Below are 22,666 nucleotides of genomic sequence, written 5' to 3' on the forward strand. Positions count from 1 at the left end.
TTGTAGCTACTGGTTGAGCACTTGCCTCAAATGAGTGAGGCACTAGGTTTGATCCTTAGCACCACATTAAAAAGAATAAATAAATAAAATAAAGATATTGTGTCCATCTACAACTAAAAATATTTTTTTTAAAAAAATAAGCTATTGAATGTTTTGCTTTCATATACTGGATACTAATATTAAAACAAATTGGCCATAAGTAATGTCTTCAATGTACAAAATTTCTCCTAAGGGACACCAAAAAGTTCACCTTGACAAACGTCTCCATTCATCCTTGTATAAGTGCCTAATTCACATACAACTCTCTAAATGTTGTTTGGCTTGAGTGTTGAATCATCTCCTGTTCCTGTTTTTACATCACTTAGAAGAAATACAAATTCATCAAGATTTTCTTATTAAAATGCAAATGTCTCCAAGGCTGAGGGTAGAGAAATAGGTACATATTCAGATAATTCAATCAGATTGTTTTTCCTGAATTAAGAAATAAATGTTCTAACTTTGGAGATGGAAGTATCCATGCAGAAAAGAAAAATTTCAGGTGGGAGGGACAGGGATTAAGGTGAAGGGCTGGGAGTCCTCAGGGCAGTCAGGAGATTGGGGGACTTGGGTCCCCAGTGTAGAAAAAGTGGTAGAAAAATGCAAAGAATTCTCAACTATTTCAAAGACACCCTCCATAAAGGAGAGAGAAAGAGCTTCTTTTTGCTTTCCTAGGTAACTGTTTCTTAAACCTGAAATTCAAAACTGCTTCGTTTAAAAAAAAAGAAAAAAAATCCCATTTGAGCAACTTTTGCAAAATGACCTGGAAACTCAACTAAGAACTGTTTCTCTGGGACAATGTTTCTCAGTTCTAAAAAGACAATTTTCAACCAACCTTTTGAAACATATCCTGTTTGTAAATTAACCATTATTTTGATAACCATGGGACACCCAAGGCAGTCCCTACAAAGTGCAGAGAAATTGCCAAAGTCTAAACTATCAGTTCCCTGGACAAAACCAAAGCTAAGAACTCATGGAGTTGTACAACCCACACCCACTTTCCAACTACCCATCATTTTATTTTATTTTATTTATTCATTTGTTTGTACCACAGATTGAACTCTGGGGCATTCAACCACTGAGTCGCATCCCCAGCACTTTCTTTATATTTTATTTAGAGACAGGTCTTGCTGAGTTGCTTAGGGCCTCGCTAAGTTGCTGAGTTTGGCTTTGAACTCACAAATCTCCTACCTTAGCCCCCAAGCCACTGGGATTTTTTTTTTATGCAGGAATTGAACTCAGGGCACTCTACCACTGAGCTACATCCCTGATCCCTCCAGCTGCCCCTTATCTCAGCAGTCACAATTTGAAGGCTGCAGGCAATGTCAGTGGCCTGTGGCAGTTCCCCCTTCATCCACCAGCAGTTTATTCCTGGAAATTGTGAATAACAGCAAATTACTCATGCTGGCACCTAGGAACCAATCAGCAAATAAATGACCTGGGACAAAATTGTGTAGACTTTAAAATCTGAGGCTATAGAACTGAGTTTGAATGAGAACTACCACTGCCTGGCTAGATGATCACCAGTAGGTTACTTAAGTTTTCTGCACCTCAGTTTTCTCAACAGTGAAATGGAGTTAAATGAGATAATACATGTACATATCACTCTGCCTGACATGTGGTGAGTTCTCAGACTTGGGCTAGTACAAACATTCCCCAATTTACAGCAAGTACAAACAGAAAAACACCTTCTATCTTCTGCTTGCAGTATGACATAAACATAAAGAGTAATCAGTAATTAAAGAAACTTAAGAAGAATGGGGGTGGTATTGTTATACCTCAAAAGCAGGATGCCCTGGGTTCAAAAAGATACCAGGAAATAATCCAATGCCTATTTGGATTCTCTCGAGATGCTGGAATGAAGCATCGGTTTATGAACATGGTCTAATGAATGACCAGGATTTGGCTTTCACCTGGTGAAGGAACATTTTATTTTCTAAAAATCATTACAGCTGGGCATGGTGGTAAACACCTTTAATCCCAGCAGCACCGGAGACTGAGGCAGAAGGATCACAAGTTCAAAAGCCAGCCTCAGCAACTTAGCAACTTACCTAGACCGTGTCTCAAAATGAAAAGCTGGGAATGTGGCTCAATAGTTAAGCACCCCTGATTTCAATCCCCAGTACCAAAAATAAAAGTAAACAGAGTCATTGCAAAGTTAAGAAGGCAAAGTATAATGATCTAAATTATGAATTTTAAAACAATCAGTGCTTTTTCAAATGTTCAGTCCCCATACTAGAACAAAACACTATGGACAATAATTTCTTGAGAAAATGACTTCTGTAAACAGATTCATATAAACCAGGCTGAGTTATTAATGGGGAAATGAGTTTAATAATATAGTATTAATCAGATTGTATATCATCCAGGAAAGGTGTACTATAAAAATGTTTTGAATATTAATTGACCTCTGGTAACTTTAGTGTTGTAAATATTTGTATTATAGTGAGGTAGACAGTTTAAAAGAAAACTCTCCATTAGACAGACTTAAAATTTTGTAATAATATTTAGGAAAATGATAACTTTATGAAAGAATGAAATATCTGATTAATGCTTAACTTTGTACAACTCGAATATAAACTTTAAAAATATTAGAAATTATAACATTTGAGTGCATATAACGTTTTGTACATTAAGATGAATTGCATGCTGTCCATTTCCTCTTTGCACTTTCAGTCACCTTAAATAAACAAATATATACAGCCTTATCAGAACAACAGTGCATCCAAAGCAAATGTGCATTTTAAATTATTTCTCCTGGCCAAGTCCTTTTTTTTTATTTTCTTAGCATTTTATATTAGCATTTATTATCATTCTCATCCATTCTTGGACAGTTTGTAGTTCTCTGAACCAAATAAGCAACAGGTTTAAATGGGGAGAGAGCAAACCACTTAGGATAACCCAAAATGTTCTTTAATAATTGGTACAAGTTCCCCCATTTAAACCATTTCATGGTCAAAGATGAGGAGCTCACTCTTCAAAGGGCCTTCTCAGGGGCAGTATTTGAAAATAGTACTGGGCAGGCTGGGGGAAAGTTCACGGTTTTGACTACCTGGGAATGGGTATTTCAGTTTCTCTGTGTGCTCTCTCCTGCTTCCTTCCGGAAGATGAATTCCACCCCTGCCTCCCTCCTTTACAGCCTGTTCCCCAATCTCCCACCCCAAGCTCAGTGTAACACTTGGCTCTTTTCACAGTTTCTCATTACTAAGTTTTAAAAACATTGCCTGACTGTTAATTACAATCTAAAACAATTCTTTTGGGGGAGCCCTGGGAGATTGCTGGCTGGTAATCTTTCAGGAATGTCAGAGAGAGGGGAGGGAACATAGATGTTAAGAAACTTCAGAGACAGGGGGTCTCGTCCCCTTTCATCCTTTCCTTCCCTGCTCCAGGCCTGGCCCTTTATCCCATCCTCCTGTGGGGCCAACCATCTCCCCTCCCCATGTAGCCCTTGTACTTCTTGGGCTCTTTCTCCCTCCTCTGTTCTTCTTAGATTAATAATACAGTTCTCCACCCCTACCTACTTTTTTTTTTAATTAGGAAATCACCTTCCCCTTAGAAGGAAATGTTTGAATTTTGGTAAATTCTGTTTTAAAGAAATCAATTAGAAACAGACATCACTAAGAGCTTTTGGGTGGGCTACCTCCAGCCTGGGCTAATGGACCTTGGTGTCAGCCCTGTCAGAGGGAAGGCCTTGTGGTTTCTCATTATCCTTCAGGGGGTTCCATATGGACTAATTCTTGTCATTCCATCCATACCAGCTCCCTTTTCCCCCCACCAGAAAAAGCAACAGTAAAGACATCCAGTGACCTGAGCTCTCAGGAGTGAGATGGAGGTACCCCATGCCCAGTGCTGGAAGAGGCCAGGGCAGAACTGGTAAATTCATGGGAATATACAAGGGAGTGAAGAAGTCACCTGGGTCAACCACTCTCAAAGCTCCACTCAAGGCAGAACCCTTTCTGACTTTCCTATTCCATTTGCCAATTCCCTAGGACCTTCTGCTTGGGAGGTCACAAGGCATGGGCTGTGACATGGCTGGAAAGACCCCCACCTTCTTTACAAAAGTAGACACAACCAAACCAAGATATGTTCAAAGGTGGGTGATTATTCCTTCCAGTTTCCCTTTTTAAACTATTATTCTTTTCAATCCATGGAGCAATTGAGAAATGGGTATGCATCTCCCCTCCCCCTACCTCCTATCAAAATCTGGGAGACACACAAGGAAATCCAAAGCCACAATAATAAAGAGAAACAACAACAATAACACAAATAAACTCCTTGGCTTGTTTTTCCAGGGTGGCCAGGCAAGGTGTGAAAATCCATATTTCCCTCTGGGCTGGCAGGTGGAAGTTTCTGGGAAGGCTGTGCTCCCTGCCTCCTCTCTTGCACCCCGCTCTCGCTCTCGCGTCCAGGCTGTCCCCCACCACACCCAGCAGCCTCCTCCAAGGCCAGCTTCCTCCTCCTGCTCTCTGCAGTCAGGCCTCCCCTGCGTCCCGGGCCAAGGCGGCAGGAAAGGAACCGCTACCTGCAGCCGCAGGACTCCACTACCATGTCCTCATACTGCTTGTAGACCACATTATTGCCCGCATCGATGTACAGAATGCTGATGGGAGTCAATTTGGTGGGCACGCAGCAGCTGGGTGGGGTGGAGCCGGGATCCATGGAGTTCATCAGAGTCTGGATGATGGCGTGGTTGGTGGGCTCCAGGTGCGAGCGCAGCGGGAAATCGCACACACCCTCGAAATGATAAGCCTCGTACTCTAGGGGCGCAATAATCCAGTCGTCCCAGCCCAGCTCCTTGAAGTTCACGTGCAAGGGCTTCTTACTGCAGCGTAGCCTCGACTTCTTGCCGTGCCGTTTGCCGTGACGGCTGGCGAAGGCCTTGCGCCGCCGTCGCCGACCGGGCGAGGGCAGCCAAAGCCCGGCATCCGGGGCGCCCGACGGCGGTGGCCACGAGCCCTCCGCGCCGGCGCCGGGACCCGCAGCCTCAGGGGAGCCCAGCTGTTCGCGCATCTCAGCGAACAGGTTTTTGCGCTGGGATCTGGTGAACACCACGAGCAGGGCGCGCTCCTGTGGGGACCGCACCCTCCGGCCGAAGCCCAGACTCCGCAGGTCCGGGGGCGGCGGTTGCTGGGGTCCCCGAGGGTGCGCCTCTACCTCCCCGATGTCTGGCTCGCCCCACGCGGCCCGCAGCTCCAAGCACAGCTGCTTCCAAGGCTGGTGGCGCAGGCCCTGCCACACGTCGAAGACCTCCCAGCCGGCCGGGGGCGCCCCCTGCGGGTCTAGGGTCCTCGAGTCCAACAGCAGGGGCGACAGGCAAGGGAAGAGCTGCACGTGGAGTGGCCCTGAGGGAGGCCCCCAGGGCGCTGTGGGCGCCTGGAGATAGAGCCGCAGCTCTGCGCCCACCAGCTCTTCTTTGTCTGAGAGCGAGGACACATCAAACAAATACTTCTGTCTCCGGAGAGAAGTGTGCCAGAGATCGTCTGCGAGATAAAAAATAATTACAGTCAGTTTCACTTAAGGGGGAGATCAGCCCGGTGCTCCCTGGCCGTCCCCAGGAGGAAGAGGGCGGGGAGAGAGCAGTCCAGCGAAACTGACCCGGGCGGCTCCCCGGTTTCCCGCCCCAACCGTGCACGGCGTGGGAAGGGGACACACCAGGACAAGCCCCCTCCTCCTAGTCAGCTTTGGGCTCCCAGGGCAGAAGTCGGTGGCTGCTGGCAATCTGGCTGAGACAGCGGCTTCCCGGGTTTTCTCCCCAAGAGGCTGCGTAACCACTAATGTGCCCTTTGTGGTCGCAAGTCTGGGCTGTGCTTCCTCCCCAGTCCTCCTCTCCCACCGCTGTTCTCCTTGTCATTCATATCTCAAATGTCACCTCCTCCTAGAAGCCATCCCAGACCACCTTAATCTAAAGTAGTTTCTTTTGGTCACTATCCCAGGGATTGGTTTATTACCTTACGTTTAGCATTATGTACAATTACCCAGTTTATATTTATTTCTTTACTGGTCTGTCTTTCCCAATACCCCCCCCTCATTGGGCCAGGCCAAAGGAGTTGCAACCCTCACTTGCATCTTGCCCCACACATCACCTAGACCCCTGGATGACCTAGAGTACACGCTGGTCAGTAGTGTGAAACTTTACAGGGAAAGGTTCTCAAACTGGTTGCTCAATTAGAATCTTCTGGAGAATTTTAAAAGTACCAGTGCTCCACCTTGCTCCAGCTAATTGAACCCCTTATCTAAGGGTAGGTCCTGGGAGTGTGGTTCTTGAATGTTTGTTGACAGCTTTTCTTTTCTTTTTAATTTCCAAGGTGATTTAAAGATGCGGTCCTAACTGCAGAGACCCCCCACCCCAAATTCAGGGTCACATTGCTGCCATCGGGCAGTTTTGCTGAGGCATTTAGGCCCAAAACATTGCAGACAGAAGGAAGAGCTGCTATGTGATTTCCTTTCTTCTCTTTCTTTCATTTCTTCCTTCCTTCCTTACCAACAAATAAAAGTAGTGAGGCTTTCAAATATATGGCTGGAGTGGGAGGGAGTAAATCAACATGCCCACCAGACATTCATTGAGAAGTACCTGCAGTCAATGAGAAATAGATATACATGGAAGAAGAAAACCTTAACCATGTACAATTACACACACACACACACACACACACACACACACATCCACACAGAGTGATATCCCCCCCTTCCTTTCCTTACACCCAATATAAAATTTCCTTGGTTTGCAGCTAGACCTGAAGACAATTTGTTGTTGTTGTTGTTACAAGTGAGAAAAAGAAATTTGGGACATATAGAGGGCAGCAGGCTTTAAAAATCCAAGGCAAATTCTTCTGAACCAAGACAAAATTGGACTCCTTTTTGACACATTGGTGCATGAAGCCAACCCACTTCAATGTGCAAAGCCGAAAGCTAACCAAATTTTCCTGGGCCGCCTTCCCATAAAATATTTACAACCCAGCAAATACAAAAATCCCCAAAGCCCCTAGCTTTCCCCAGAAGCTAGTAAAGTTTGGGTCGATTTCAATAGTAAAAGTGTCACTGGGTCCTGATCCGACCCTCACTGCCTGTCCAGATGTAGCCCAGGGCCATGGGCTCTGGAGCCTCAGCCACACCCAGTCAGCACTCTGGGCTGACTGCAGGACCCAATGCCCCTCTCTAACACACATGCCCTGACCTGAGACAGAGCTGCGGGAAGGGTAAGAGAGGTGAAAAGGGAAAAGCTGCTAGAGGCAGTTGATTTATGGAAGCCAAGACCTTCAAACCAGCCAGGGTCACATTAACATCAGGGGGAATTCAGCATACTTTCTTCTTAAGAGAAACCTGTGACTGACTATGCTTAGCCATTGCCCAGATTTCTGGACCTATTGCCATAGACTTCACTTCCATACCTCCCCCCTAAACCCACCAGTGAGGGCTGTGATGACAGGGACAACCCTCAGGCATTTGCTGTACAAGTTAAATGTTGTGAGGACTGGCATGATTCTAATTGTTACTTTATTAACTTCAGTTTTATAAGGTATTATGTTGTATAAGGTATTTGTATTGTTCTCATACTACAGATGGGAAAACCAAGTCTTTAAGAAATTAATTATCCAAAGTCAGGATATGGTGATGCTGAGATCCATTTTTCAGTCTATTTAGTTCCAGAGTTGGAATTTTTAGTCCCTAAGCCCCAGTGCCTCATCACTGTAGTCCAGGTATTGGAATCTAGAAGCAGCCAATAGTGGCCAGAGTTTTAGGGAAGGAGAACACAATCCAAATGATATTTGCATTACATGATAGGAACAAAACCTGACCTCCCTTAGGAAGTCATTTCCATCTCTGTTTACAAAACTCTTGAGATAGTCTGTCACTAACTGGAGAGCATTAGTCAGAGATAATTTCTCTCCCGTGCAACATGGACAGATCAGCTTGCATTTATTATCATTTTTTTAAAAGTGTGGGCTGATAAATGGTTAGTGCGTGGTCGAATCAAAACTGAGGCAAGCATCTGTAGCAAAAGGCACTTACTGATTCTACAACCTTGGGATTTCTAATAATCTTTCTAGCAAGACCAGCCCACATTTACCCTTTCAAAGACACTGAGAGGAATGCAAATGAAGCCTTCCACTTCCATCCTGTTCCTGTCTCTTCCCATTCCAGTAGCATCCCACACTTCCAGGGACCTCACCTACATGCATGTGGACCCTTAGCCCACAGATCTCTGCATCCCAGCTCAACAGACACACATACACAACAGTAGTATGGTTCTCTCTTGGGAGGATAGACCTGCTAAAGAAGCCCTCCAGGTATTGGAAGTGGTCTCAGGGATATTTGTGCAAGCATTTTGTGGCCCAAGTATCTAGAGATTGGTCTAGAATATTGGCTTTCAAAGCTGCTAATCCTGCAATGGTCCCTACATCTACAACACAATCACAGAGAAACATTAGAAATGCTAATTATCTCAGGCCCCAGAGGTTTGAGGTGCATTTCTAATGAGCCCTAAGGTGGTGCTGATTCTGCAGGTCCAGGGAATCACACTTTGAGAGCCACTAGTGTAGGAGGGTATGTCTCCTAGGCTTCTTAGATTCCCTGCTCTATAGGACACCACATAGGGAGGGGTATCATTGAAGGAAGGGAAAAAAACAAGGTCCTCTAAAGCGCTGAGCCAAAAGCAGGGTCTTAAGCAGGTATCACCAGACCTAGTCACTATCTCTCTCAGCTCTTTCCTGGACCCCACAGCCACCTTCATATTTTTAAAATCCTTTCAACCATATCATCTCTCACTAGGTCTCTAGAACCTCTAACCCCTAAACAGAGGGTCCCTGAAGGTGGCTGCTCTACACAGATCCCCTACAGACCACATTCCCCACCTGCCTGAACCTGCTCTGGAGCCATGCATCACAGAAATAGTCCAGAGGAGGCCTTGCCCTGGGGAGTGTATGTATCACCATGCTCTGTAACCTGTAGACACTTTACCTGCAGACCCGGCTTCACAAGGCTGGCCCAGGACCATGGGTCACCTGTGTGCAGGAACCTGGCCCTTCCCACTGCCTTGCAAAAACTACCTCTCCCACTAAGTCCTATGTAAATGAGGAGTAATGTCATAAAATGACTCCCTTCCCTTAACTAGACTGCACTTTCGTTTTCAAACTCTGTGGCACTTACATCCTGGAAATGAATCCTAAGCTTTAGGCCTTTAAATTGAAAATGATCAGTAATACATCCTGGGCGTTTTGTATTTTGCTTTTAATTTGAATTGTTACAACAAAGCTCATACCCTCAGTTAACTCAGTGTTTGTTGAGTATTAGACATAGTGACCTTTCAAGTTATAGTTGCTGGATTTATTTATCCTCTCTCCCTGGGAGGTGAGTAGAGACAGGAGGAAGAGAGAAAGAAAAGAAGGAAGAAACAAATCACTGGCATATTTGAATAAAATCCTTCATAACATGGAAAGCATGTTAGTAAAAGACTAAGAGCTCCTCACAGATACAGTTCTGGTGTGCATTTAATTTAAAAAAATAGTAATTAAATAAACAAAATAGTAGAGAGAGTTTGTTCAAAGGGTACAATGTTTCCAATAGGCAAAATGAATGTAAGTTAAAAATACAAAATTTGGCAGGGCATGGTGGCACAGGTTGTAATCCCAGTAACTCTGGGAGGCTGAGACAGGATGATCATAGCAAGTTCAAGGCCAGCCTCAGCAGGTCTTAGCCCCAAACAACTTACAGAGACCCTGTCCCAAAATAAAAATAAATAAAAGGGTGGGGATGTAGTTCAGTGGTAAATCTCCCCTGAGTTCAATCCCCAGTACCAAAAGGGGGGGGTTATAAAGGATTAAAGAAGAAAACATGTGAGGGAACAAAAAAGGAACTAATTACCTACAAGGTAGATACCAATGTGCCTATGTTAACTGAAGAAATTGGCTTAGAAAGGTTAGAGCACCTGTCCATGGTCACAGCATGTGGCTGGAGGAAGCTAGAGAAGCAAACATCAGAGTAGAAAGGAAGATGCCTATGGTGCCACCACCAGATTCCCAGAAACCCAGCCCCAGGGCAGCCCAAAGGAGACTGCACAGCACTGCTGAGGTGGCCGCGCCCAGGTGCCTACTGTAGAAGACTGCTCCCTGAGCCAGTCAGTAGTGGGTTTCCAAAAACCTGAAACTTCCTTTGGTTGGAGACTTGGGGACACAAAGGCAGGCACTGCATTTTCCCCAAGACATCACTGGGATATGTCCGCAGCTACTGACCAGATGACTGGACAGACCCAGCAGACCTAATCAGCCACACAGTCACACCTCCCACCCACATACCCTGAGGCATAGACCCTGTGACTAGGCAACAGCTCAGCCTGAGTGTTCTGGGCTTTCCCACCGGACACACCTAAACCGGGATGGGGGGTTGAGAATAATCACTCATCTTTGCAAAGGAAACCTCAGAGGTCTTAGCTGCTAAGCCTTTCCCCACTCCCTCATTTTAGAGACAGCAGCATCACTGAGCATCATAATAGACACGTGCTGGGAGCTTTTTAGGGCATTTTTTACTGAGTCCTTCTTGCAAGCATCAGAGATAGTTCTTGTTTTATATATATATATATATATATATATATATATATATATATATATAGTCATATTTATTTATATGCAATGCTAACAATCAAACCCAGAGCCTTACACATACTAGGCAAGCACTCTACCACTGAGATACAACCCCAGCACCTAGAGATCAATCTTACCGTTATACTCATTGGTAGATGAGGAAACTGAAGCTCTTAGAGGTATCTCAACTCACCCATTGTCTCCCAACTAGTAAGGGACAGTTAGGGGAAGTGCTGAAGTTCCCAATTTCAAACCTGGAACCCTAGTCCTGAGGTCACATCTTTTTACATGGGTCCTGATTGGGCAGTAGAACAGAAGAAAGGGAAAACAGGATGTGTTCATCCTAGATGTAATCAACACTGGGTGGGCTGGGTTTCCCTAGCCTCCTCCCTTTTCTTTAGCAGAAGGAAGACTTTCAAGCTCAGAATTCACTGCCAGGTTTGGAGTCATTTCTCCCCTAGGTATCTCAACTTCAGCACTGCCCTGAGATATTATCAGGTTGGAAAACAAGCCAATGTATGAGATGAGTGAAAATGAACCACCAGTCCCTACCCCTGGAAAGTCAAGACCTCTCAGAGTACTGGGTGCTTCAACTATTTACTGTACACCTGGGATACCATTATTTCCTAGGTATCCCATGAGGATGGACATAGTCCTGAGTCAGGCCCTATTAAGATCTCAGCCTTGTGAAATAATGGCCATTTCCTAAGCATCCTCACCAAATTGGAGAATTTGGGAGCAATCCATACAGTTCACCCTTTCCAGAGTGTTCTTGCTTGACCCCAGTACTCTTGCTTGACTTACTAGCCTACTAATTGTAATAGCAAATACCCATATAGCACTATGTGCTGGGCATGATCTAAATTCTTTTAATCTTCAAAATCACCTATAATCTGGCCATGGCACACAGAATATACCAACTGAAATTTCATGCCATACACCATAAAATTGTACAATTGTTGTGTCAATTAAAGTAAAAAAAAATTTTCAAAAACTTGCCTCTGAAAAAAAGTATTACTATAAACAAAAACATAGGAATCTAAAGAGTAAACTAGCCCAAGATAGTAAGTGGTAGAGCTGGCAGCTTAGCTCCAGTATCTGCCTCTGCTCTCCATGTCCCAGCCCTTGATGTCTGTGCCTCAGTGTTTTAGCTCTTACATACTTCCCATGCCTGGAAGGAGGAAGGGCTTCTCCCCTGGTCTGCAGAATCACTCATTTCCTAATCAGCAGAACTGAAGAAATTTCACAATAAGACTTTTGAAAAAGAACTTACAAGGAAAGAATTTTCTCATTTACAAAATGGTAATTATAATTACAGCTCACGGGGCCACTGGACAGGGCAAAGGAGATAAGTGTGAGTAATTTCTGGAGAAGTTATACACGTGTTAGTTACTACTGACAATGTGAAATGAGCATAGGAATTGACTAAGTGACAAAAATTTCAATCCTGATCTGTGACCTAGTGACGTGGTGACATTGGTTAGACTAGGTTACATAATCTATCCCAGAGTCATATGTCTCCTCTGTAAAGTGGGAGAACCACTGCTCCCTTGCAGGATCATTGCAAAGGTCAGAGTCAAGGCACCCAGGGGTCACAGTTCATGGAACACCCCCAGAAATGCAGCCAAAATTACTATAACTACCAAACATCATGGTAGGAAGAGGTGGAGCTGTCCTTTTCTTGGTCTCCTTTAGGAGATGTGATTCAGTTCTATCCACAAGATATCCAGAAGTGAATGGATGTAAGGCACTGCTGGGCGTCATGGACAAAGAAAGCAGCAGGTGCTTCCTGTTCCTGCTCTTCCCGCTCAGAGGAGGTCCAGTGAAGGTCAAGGCTCATCTGGACTGCAGCCTTGCTCCTATTATACTGATTCTTCTCAATCCTGTCATGACATTTCTGACACTGCTGTCCCTTCCACAATGCCAGGTGTCCAAGGACCTCTACCCTATCTCATCAAGGATTGGGTCTTTCTGCAAGTTTTCTCCTGGGGTGTGGGGAACAAGGCTGGCCCATTTACTAACTCATAAGACTAGAGGGCAGGGGCAGGGGCAGCCCCAGGTGGCCCTGGACTTCCTCTCTCTTCTCTTGGCAACTTTTCTGGTGCCTGGTCTACAATCTTTCCTGGGTAGGGAAAGAATATTCCTCATCCTCACTTGACAAAGGCCACTGACATGTTGGGGCAGCACGTGCAGAAATGAATGACCCTTTGGCTGCAGCACACTGTGGTGAGATTGGAACCTGCTGCCTGTCAGCTAGGGAGATTGTCTTGGTAGGTCTGTACTCCTTCACCGCCACACACTCACTGGCCCAGTTTTTCTCCAGGTCTCTGGCTTTCCTTGGTGCCTTCCCCAAATACGTGGCCTGCATTCCATTCCTCAGCTTCTTCTCTCTTTCCAAAGACCAGAAAGGCTCAAGGCGTGTCCTCTTCCACTGAATTTCTGCTTTTCCCATCCTCTAGCCCTGGCCTGGTAGATCTGCACCCTACACACCATGAGCCTGGGCTTTGTAGACCCCGTGGGCTAAGCGGTTCTGGTAGTCTGGGTCCCATGGAGAAATTCCATCAAGGTAGGATCATCATGAGGCAAACATGTGAAACTTGGGTGGAAAGAAGGGAAAGAGCACCTTGGCTCCCAAACAAAAGAAAACACAACTGCACGCGTTCGCTGCGGAGCCCTAGCAAGCTTTCCAAGGAGGCAACTCCAACCCCACTGGCACTGATTTTTGGCGGACGTCAAGGGCCAGGGACAGACCTTTTCCCTGAGCACAGAATACAACCAGCAGAAGTCACCTTTTGTCGCTAGTTGTATGAACTTTGCCGGTGAAAATTTTCTGGGTTCTCGCTCTCTTGGTGGGCGGGGGCGGAAGAACCAGAGAAGAAGAGCCAAGATCGAAGACACTGCCCCAGGCATCTGTCGTCTCATCGCGGTCAAACCCTGGGCTCCGGACTATTGCGGCTCAAATATTCGTTTGATAACACAGCAAATCAAAATCAATCAGAAGCTCGTCCCCCAACCCTCCCTCACACCTTGCTGCCTCATGCAAGCAGCCTGCTCTGTCCAGGAGTTTCCGCAGGTCGCCGCCCCTGGATAAGGTGCTGGGCCCGAACAAGGTGATTTGCTAGGGTGAACTTCCTTGAAGGGTCCACAAGTAGCCAAGGGGAGCAACACCGGCACTGTAAGAACGGCTCTGGGGGCGGAGGTTTTCTCAGTCCAATAGCCGCCTTCGGAGCTGGAACACGACCCGGTCGCTTGGTTTGCAGGCTTCAGATGAAAAGTAAAAGATGCCCTCCCCAACCAGCACTGAGGTTGCAGATAGAGGGAGGGGTTCACACTGGCTTGCAGTCGTGGGCAGACTGTTGGGCTTTCAGCGCTTTGTGGTTCTGCGCAGGAGAAACTGCAGTGATGTGTTCTTTAAGGTGCTGAACTGGGTCCAGACTCAGAAGAAAGGAATCGTGGCAAGCCCGCGTGAGAGGTGGATCTTGGTCTGACTTTCGAAACAACGAAACAAAGTGGCAAAATGAGATTCTTGCTGTTAACTGTAGGCGGTAGCCTCGAATTTTTTTTCAATTTCTCTCCGGAGGGAGCTTCCAAGCGGCGGTCGTCGCGGAAGTCGGGAAGAGGCTCTTTGCCTGGAAGCCAGGTTTGCAACGCAGGCGCACCGATTTCCCTAGTCTCCTATGCTATTTAGGGATGACCCCACCCCACCCCGAAGCCAACCCTCTGCTCTTCTGCTCAAACTCAGCACCAACTTGTGCCAGAGGCCAGCCCCTCTCGTCACTTGCACGCCCATTATCTGGTCCTTAAACCAGGCCCCGCCCCCAGGCTCCCGGGCCACTGGCTGAGCAGCGCGCTCCTCCAGAAATAGTCGCGGCCCGCAAGCGGCGGGTCTGCTCCAAGATCCTGCAGCTCTTCACTCCAAATGTACCTATCCGTCGGCCTCCAGCAGTGCGTGCCAATAGACAGTCCTAGGACGGCAACCTTGGCACCGTTCGACCCACAAGGACCTGCTTAATTCCAATGAACAGGAGATACTATTTAACAGACTTTAAGCTTAAAAATAAACAGGACGTGGGGAGAGAGTGGGAGAATGCCACGCAGTGGGTGGAATGGATACACATCCCAGCTTCCCACACCCCAAGGGTTCGGTTCAATTCTGTCCTCTCATCTAAAGAAATCATTGTCGGATCCAGATTACTCAATACTCGAAGGATTATCGAACTAATTAATGCCTTTCACTTTAGCTGAAAACCACCAGGAGTTATTGTTGATTTGCCCTGGGTAGTTCGAAGCATTCAGCAGTCCTGGCAGGAAGCAAAAGTTCGGCTTCTACCCTATTTCTAACATACTCCCTGCCCCCAACCTCTCCATTCCGTTCCCTCCCCACCACCTCATCCAGGAAGATGCACCACCATTGGTGAGGTATGCTGGTATCCCCAGGACTCCTGCTAGGAAAAACAGGAGTTTTTTATATACGTGGGCCTCCATCAATGCAGCACCCCGTATTCCCAGAGGATCCAGGCGGCATGCGTGCTCTGTGATCAGAAAGGAGAGTTTTCATGTCCGGAATCTGTTGGGGGTGGGGGGCGAGGGGGGTAGTTGTCACAAGGCCTGCCGTAGGATGTGGCTTGGGTGGATTTTAATTATTTTCTCTCAATGTACAGAAATGTTGATCCCCTCCCCCACCAGCAACTCCACTGCACAAACACCTAGAGGCCTGACAGCCTCCACAGTTGAGGAAAACACACAATGTCCTCCTCAGATTAGCTTCTCTGGCTCACCAAGAATGCCGGTGCAACCTGCCTTCTCCCTGCAGAAGACACTAGGTGTTTTTAGCTTCTTGATTGTCCTTGTAAGGAGTCTCTTATGGCCTTATGGATGGGGATGACAATAACTGATACAAATAAGGCCATGGGCAAGGAATTGGTTTGTGGCCTTTAAGGTAGAATCATTCTATCTAGAAGAACAGAACAAACTTCTAGTTTAAGGCTTCCTCCCCTTTCCCCCCAGGGCTTTCCCCAGAACCCTGTGGTTCACCGGCGGGAGGAGCATCTTGAACCTGGACTTCCTTACAGACTCCGCACTGGTGATCCTGCCCGCGCGCTCTCACACGCACACACTTGAACACTTAGCAAGACTTTCCCAAGGTTGTTCCCTCTTTCCGGGGAAATAAAGCCTAGATTGGAACCTTCTGCCGGCTTCCTCACTTAGCCGTCTGGTCTGAATTAGTGTTTTTATAAGGGACTCAAACAAATCGAATACAAGGTCACCAAATAATTAACAGTTGCGAATTCCCTCCGTCCCCACTAAAATACTTCCTTGCTTATATTTCATTTTCCGTTTGCCAACGACAACAGGGTCCCGACAAAAGCGCTTCGGCGTTGATTACACCATTCTGCGGCCCAGGTCCACCCAGAAACCCGCTGTTTTGCATAAACACCATGTACTAGACGAACTTCAGTCGTGGAGGGAACTATGTGTCTTTGAATGTCCTGGGGCAGAAGGCCTATCCTCAGCATTGTCCTGCCCTACCCCCTGATAATCACGATCCACGGGGTAACTGGAAAAGTCAACATGCAATTAGCAGCAGAATCTCCGGAGAGTCGTTTCTAGGTGTCAATTTCCTCAAGGATGTTCCGACTTCGTTTTGGTTTTTATCTATTCCTCACTGGCTCCTTTTTAAGACCATTGTTGTAAAAACAACAACAAAAATTTAAATTAAAGAGTATTCTCATTTCAAAGCCATCTGGAAATCTAACTCAGCAATACTTTTTATATTCATTTTGTTTCCTTCATCCTTGAGAGTTTTTTTTTTCTTATATGGTGCTTATATAAGCTTGCAATTCTAAGTCAGTCTCTCTCTCTCTCTCTCTCTCTCTCTCTCTCTCTCTCTCTCTCTCCCTCCATCCCTCAGCCCAGTTGAATTCTTTCATAGAAGTTCTAATTGTCTGTTTTTCCCAGGCCCCAGGATTGGGAGCCTGGGGCTCCAGTACTAATGTCGTTTTTAATGAGTGATTTCATGAGCTAACTGTAATTTTGCTATATCCAATTGATCCATTCTGATCCTTTGCCTGCACTGATACACATACAGGCACATGCTTTCTCATCTTTATGAATCCAAACTCACGTTTAAAGCACAATAAAGGCATTTTAAAAAGATCAGGGATCTAATGAGTTTTGTGCCTCTGTTAAAATAAATATAAGAAGAAGCCAGGTACAACACAAATTCAGACTCCTAACTAGTTTTTCAAAGACTAGAGTGGAATATTAGGCCACAAAGAAAATCTCATTTTTTTAACTTCTTCTTGCCACCATCCTTAAAAAATCTCTTTCCCCTTACCTACCCGTATAGTGCCCTGTTTTGTATTCAGAGTTTAGTACCTTATATGAATTTTCTCCTCTTACTAGCTAGCTGAGTGACCTTGATCAACTTACTTAACATCTCTGCCTTAATTCACCTGTAAAACAGGGAAGTAACAGGTGAGAATTAAATGTAATAATTCATACAATAGATTTTAGCAGAGTACTTGCCCCACAGCAACAGTTCAGTAAATCTTGATCGTCATTATTATCCTTAGATGTTTAAAGAGCAAACCAAAAGGAAGAACTTTTTTTTAAAACCTTGCAATAAGGTCTCCTCATGGAGGTTGAAAGAGGTAGCAGCAGCAGGTGGAATAGTATAGTGACATCTCAGTTGAGCTAGAGCACTTTTCACTCATTGAGGACAGAGTTAATCTCTTCCATTCTCAACCTCAGGCTTCAGGTATAACTTAGGTTCCCAGGTTAGGAAGGCTTTTGACAAATACTGTGAGTCACTCATGCCTCTTAAACCGGGTTTGGGACTCCTTCCCTTTCCTTTGCTCCTCCCCTTGGGGGACCCTTGCTCCTCAGAGCCAAGCCTGCCACACTCTTCAGCGATTTAAACATCCCTGAGGCAACACAACTGACCCAGTACTAGGCTGGCCCCTGCTCTTTCCTCCTTGCCCTGCCATCCTTAGGTTGGGGGAGGGGTTGTTGCAGGGTTTGGCGCGTTTAAGAACCCCCGCGTGAGACCGGCGGAAGTCCTCGCCAGGAGCCAGGGATGCGCGGCTAGCGGGTCCCTTCCATCACGGGAGACTAGACACCGTTTGACATGTTATGACATGCACCCTCAATTAGATCGCTGAGTTGAAACACTCCAATCAGGGGCCCGATGCTAAGCAAGCCCCGGAAGGTCCAGCCCGAGGTCACCGCCGGGTGACACATCAAATCAAAGTCAGTGAGAGGGAAAGTGAGGCTTTTCCTTTATCAAGCTAGGGCTGCAGCTAGCAATGTACCCCCTCCTCTGCGCTCCCCTCCCGCCCGCAGCTCCGCACTCCTTCGCGAGGCATGCGACAATCCGCACCGCCTTCCTAGACAACTAGCTGTGGTTCTTCACGTTTTCTGGGAACTGGGGAGTGGAGGGGACTCAGTCTTTGAAGTTGCGGTTTCAGGAATCAGGCTGCATCTCCCACCCAGGGCAGACCTCTCGCAGCCCCAGCTCTTGATGGTTTTCTGGGGTTGAGGCTGGACGGACGTCTGGGGTTCTGTCCGACTGGCCTAGAGACCTTGGCTCAGGAACAGAAGCCCCCCCAACCCAGGCGCGAAACCAATCCTTTCCTCTACCTCCTGCGCCTGGTGGCTCACAGAGCGGTGCCCCAGGGTCTGGGATCGGGGAGGCTGCAGGGCAAGATACGGTGAAGAGAGTTCGTATCTACAAGGGACACCTCTTCCCCCTTGCCTGAATTCAGAAGGTCTCCATAGGCAGGGTCCCTTGGTCTAATGCCAAACTCACAGGACACAGCCAGCCAGTCAGGGGTGCGTGCTTGGGGGGGAGGAGCAAAGATTCTTGCCACTTCCCGGGAAAAGAAAAAGAGCGCCCAACTGCCGGCCAGCCTAGGCCTCCAGGATTTCTTCCCTTAGGGAAGGCCTCTTTAGTTTTCTTTTAGCTTTCTTAGCCTCTCCTTTGGCAAGGTAGAAAAAGCGGAAAGTTAGAGGACTTGGAGGTAGGGTGTCAGGGGGATGCAGACAAGCAGTACCTGGGCAGGGGACCTCGTTGCAGCACTAAGAAGAAGCCACGTGCCTTTGCAAAAGTGACTTTTGTAAACCTAAAATCGTCATAAAATGCATGGCGTTAATTTGCCGTCAGGACCTTTCAGCAGCTCATAATCCCGCTGACCTTGGGCTACAGCCGAGCACGCGGCGTGGGCAGGACCTCCGTGCGCAAGGAACGCAACTGCAAGGTAGAAGTTAAGGGCTCAAGACGCTGTAGAACCAGGACTGAGAGCCATTAGTTCGCTTTGAAAAGCTTTAAGAACGCGTGAGCACTCAAGCAGCCATAGCTGAGGTAGTTGAGCAGGCTATTCTGCAGGAAGCCCAGGGCTCTCTGGGTTCCTGGGCAGTCCCACTTTCACCCACCTGGAAGCGGAACCCTTAGCGAAGTTAAGTCTGGGGAATGGATAGCTATAGCTGCCTAAATCTCTTCTCATTTCTTGCTTCTCCTTGCCCTTCTCTTTCCCCTTCCTTTCCTTTTCCTCCCTTCCTTTCTTGTCTCTCTAAGCATTATTGTCTCCTTGTTAGGAGCGGTGGAATTTCCCCCAGTTTGTGATGGGGGGTGGGCCACAAGGTTTCCTCGAAAGCACTGACACGCTGAGGACCTGCGATGGTGGCAAGAAGTGGGTTGCAAGAATTTTCTCAGGCTCCCACTTGTGCACCCGATTTGGCAGAGGCGAAGTGGGGCGGGGGCCCTAGATGCTCAGAGAGAGGAGCTTAGAAGTGTACCCACGTGCATTAAATAGCAACAACTCCCTAAGCTTAGTGGACCCTGCCCCCAGCCCACCCTTCCACTTGCTGCTACTACCTTTGCAGAAACCAGAGGCTCAGAGCCTCTGGGTGCTTGACGCTGGAGGGAGAAAAATGGTAGAAGCCTCTGGGCACACGACTGGCTGAACACCATCTGATGATTCCCACACTGGGACGCGCGGAAAACCCACGCGGCGTCTGCACCATGGCACAGCCGGACACAGCTAACTGACTGGCTCCCTCGACGGTTGGACTAGCTGGGGCCGGCTTTTCCCGGAGCGACTAGAGCTTTGAGCTTTCCATTGCTCACTCGTTCCCTGGGGCCCGCCTGGTCGGTCCCAGTAGTCCAGGCCTAGGGCTGCGCGTCCTACACAACCCGAGACTCGAGGTACAGAGTCCATCATTCCTAGCCCTGACCCTTCTCCATCCCTGGTTGTCTGCCTACCACTTCCCTTCCTTTATGCGCCCTCCACTAGCCACCAGATGAGCGGCCACCACGATGCTTTCTGCAAAAGACGGGGAAGGAAGGAAAGAAAGAAAGAAGGACGGAAGGGAATATTGTGAACTGGAGCAAAATCTGCAGCCGCATTCAGAAACTTACTCGGGCTTTAGAAAAACAATTTAGAAAAGAAAAGAAAGGGGGAGGTGTCCTGAGCGAGAAGGGAATTCACAAATGCAGCTTCCTGCCAGAGCTGGAGCCGCACTCTGGCTGCGGAGCTCCAGCCGGAGAGGACTTGGGCATCTTCTTTGCCACTTACCTAGTCCTCTGTCTACAAAGCTAGTGATCATATTAGCCGACTTGGAAGACTGGAAAAAGCTGGCATTGATGCCCAGCTTCTCTGCAATGGAATAAGTCCTGTAGATTGACAGCATGTACTCATGGGGCACCACGCGCGGACCTCGGCCGGGCTGCTCCTGCGCCGGGGTCTGCTGAGACGATTGCCGCTGGGGCTCGTCCTGCGGCCGCGACTGGGGCTCCTGGAGCTCCTGGGGCGTCCGACCCGCGGCGGCATTCTCTCGCGGCACCCGCGGCACCTTCCCTTCCTTGCGGCTCCTTATGCCCTTGGTGGAGTCCAACTCAGGGGAGGACGAGGAGGAGATGGAATCTTGCTGGAAACCGGGCAAATCCCACAGGAAACTGATGAGGAAAACGGCCCAGAGCAGGACCCTGGGAGTATCCATGGCGAGAAAGTGGCCGTGTTTCTCCAAGAGGCGGCGGCGACGGCGCTGGGCGCGAAGGGCACGGAGTGGCTGGGGCCCGGCTCCTCGGGCAGATTCCGAGTGCGAAGAGCCGGGTCCCAGGCACACAAACCCCGGGCCTGCCACGCCCCCTCCCGCCCCTCGCCGGGAGGGGAGGGGAGACCGAGCAGTGCAGGGGAGGGGAGGGTGGGAGGAGAGGCCGGGTGGTGCGGGCAGGAGGTGTGGGGGAAAGGGGCCGCGGTGTGCCGGTGTAGCAGGAAGACGCAGCGCCCCCGCGGGACGCGTGCGGGATGGCCAGGAGGAGGTCGCAGAGCTGGTCCTAGGCAATGGCTTGGGGAGGGCGGGCCGCCGTCCCGCGGTTGGGGAGCATGGGCCTGCCCTCAGCCACAGTGTACCTCTAGCACTCTCTAAGGAGCGGTCGCCCCACAGCGCCTCGCGGGCTCTAGGTCCTCGCCAGTCGCTGCACTGAGCGGCCCGGAACCAGGAAGGCGACAGAGGCGGCGGCGCCCCCGAGAGACAGCTGGGATCTGGCGCCCCTACCGCTGGCTGCTGCGCTGGCTCCGGGCGGTGGTACCTTCTCTCCTCGGCCCCAACCGCCAGGCGGGTCCTTGGCTGCCCTCAGGGACCAGCCCAGAGCCTGAGAAGCCTCGCGGTGGGCCCGACGCAGGGCCCAGCACCGGACAGTCCCATTCTCTCCGTGGGGTACCGCTCTCCACAAAGACAGGCGTCTATTCCCAACCCTCGAGGTCAGGCAAAGGCCACGAGTCTTTAGAGTTTGGATCGATGCTAAAAGCTGCTGCGCTCCCCTGCAGGCCCCAGCCTCTCCTGTCGCAGTCCCCAACTTCTCCTGACGCTGGCTTTAGCCGCTGAGTTTCTCTGTCGCCGGCTCCCGGGCTCCAGTTGCCTCCTGCGGCCTGCCCCCCACCTCAAGTGCAACCCCATTTTCCTTCTCTTCGGTCCTTCTGGTCTTCAAGACTTCCTCCTTCCTCAAGTTCCTTCTGCATTCCAATCTTTCTTTCCCCAGCCTGCTTTTCTTCTCGCACTGCCCTCCCATCTCTCTCTGCTTCCCACCCTCTGTCTTCCCGGCTTCCCCACTCCCCTTCCAGCGGACCCCTCCCTTTGCAGCTCTACCCCAATCTGTTTCTCTTCAGCCCAGCCTCGCCCCATCACGAGTTTCCTTTATCTGTCCCCAGATTCCCCGTGCCTGTCTTCCTCGCTCCTTCCTGGGCCTGAACGCAGGAAGGCTGGCGGCGGAGTGCTGCTCCTGGCTCCCACAGTGCTCTGTGCCCTGGACTGCTATAGAAGTTTCCTTGCACGGTTATTGGGTACTCAAGCACAGATCATAATATGTTCCCCTTTAATCGTACCAATACTCTGAGATTGGCGTGACTGTTTTCACTTTCCAGAATGAGAAAAATCAGACTGAAAGAGGTTAAGTGACTTTTCCAGGGTCACTCAGCCAGGACAGAACCCTGGGCTTGGGCCCTCAGCTCAGTGTCTTCTCCCTCCAGCAATCATACCTACTCCAACATCACCATTTCATTTCTTGCTTTTTTCTTCTTGTTGTTCTTGTGGCATTTCAGGTAGTATCCTTCTCCCTCACACTGTTTTATTTATTTATTTTTTGAGGTATTTCCTCTCTCTACTCTCCTCCCTCTCACTTTCTTTCCCTTTCTATTTTTTGTTATTTCATCTCCTCTTTGTTCCTTACTAGAACTTTTTGCCTGACAGCCTGCAGGGGGAGAGAGCTTTGCTTCTCTTCTGGTTCTACACTGTTAATTTCCTTAAAGTTTGGGCCATGTCTTCCATCCTGGATGGCCACTGTCCTCCCCAGGAAATGGCAAACACCCACAGAAGACATGTGCATCAATCATGATTCTGAGACCCTTACATTTAATCTTCACAAAAATCCTGATAGGTGTTGTATTATCCCTGCATTGCAGGCAAGGAAACTGAGGCCCAGTCTCACTGCTCCAGAGTCTGAACTCTTAACCACTGGGCTATGGAGCTTCACTGCCCTCCTTTTGATCTCCTGG

At 48.4% G+C, this 22,666-nt stretch overlaps 1 protein-coding gene across 1 annotated transcript; it reads right to left on the reverse strand.

The window, feature by feature from the left end:
• Window positions 1–4,554: 4,554 nt before the first annotated feature.
• On the reverse strand, window positions 4,555–20,612 carry LOC308640151 (growth/differentiation factor 6-like; the record flags this gene model as incomplete). Its single annotated transcript, XM_081312163.1, has 2 exons — window positions 4,555–5,516; window positions 20,189–20,612. 2 exons carry the CDS (start codon window positions 20,610–20,612, stop codon window positions 4,555–4,557), a joined length of 1,386 nt encoding a protein of 461 aa, XP_081168289.1.
• Window positions 20,613–22,666: the final 2,054 nt, after the last annotated feature.

The sequence above is a fragment of the Spermophilus citellus genome, assembly GCF_964194105.1.
Source record: "Spermophilus citellus genome assembly, contig: SCAFFOLD_149, whole genome shotgun sequence".
NCBI classification, from domain to species: Eukaryota; Metazoa; Chordata; class Mammalia; order Rodentia; family Sciuridae; genus Spermophilus; species Spermophilus citellus.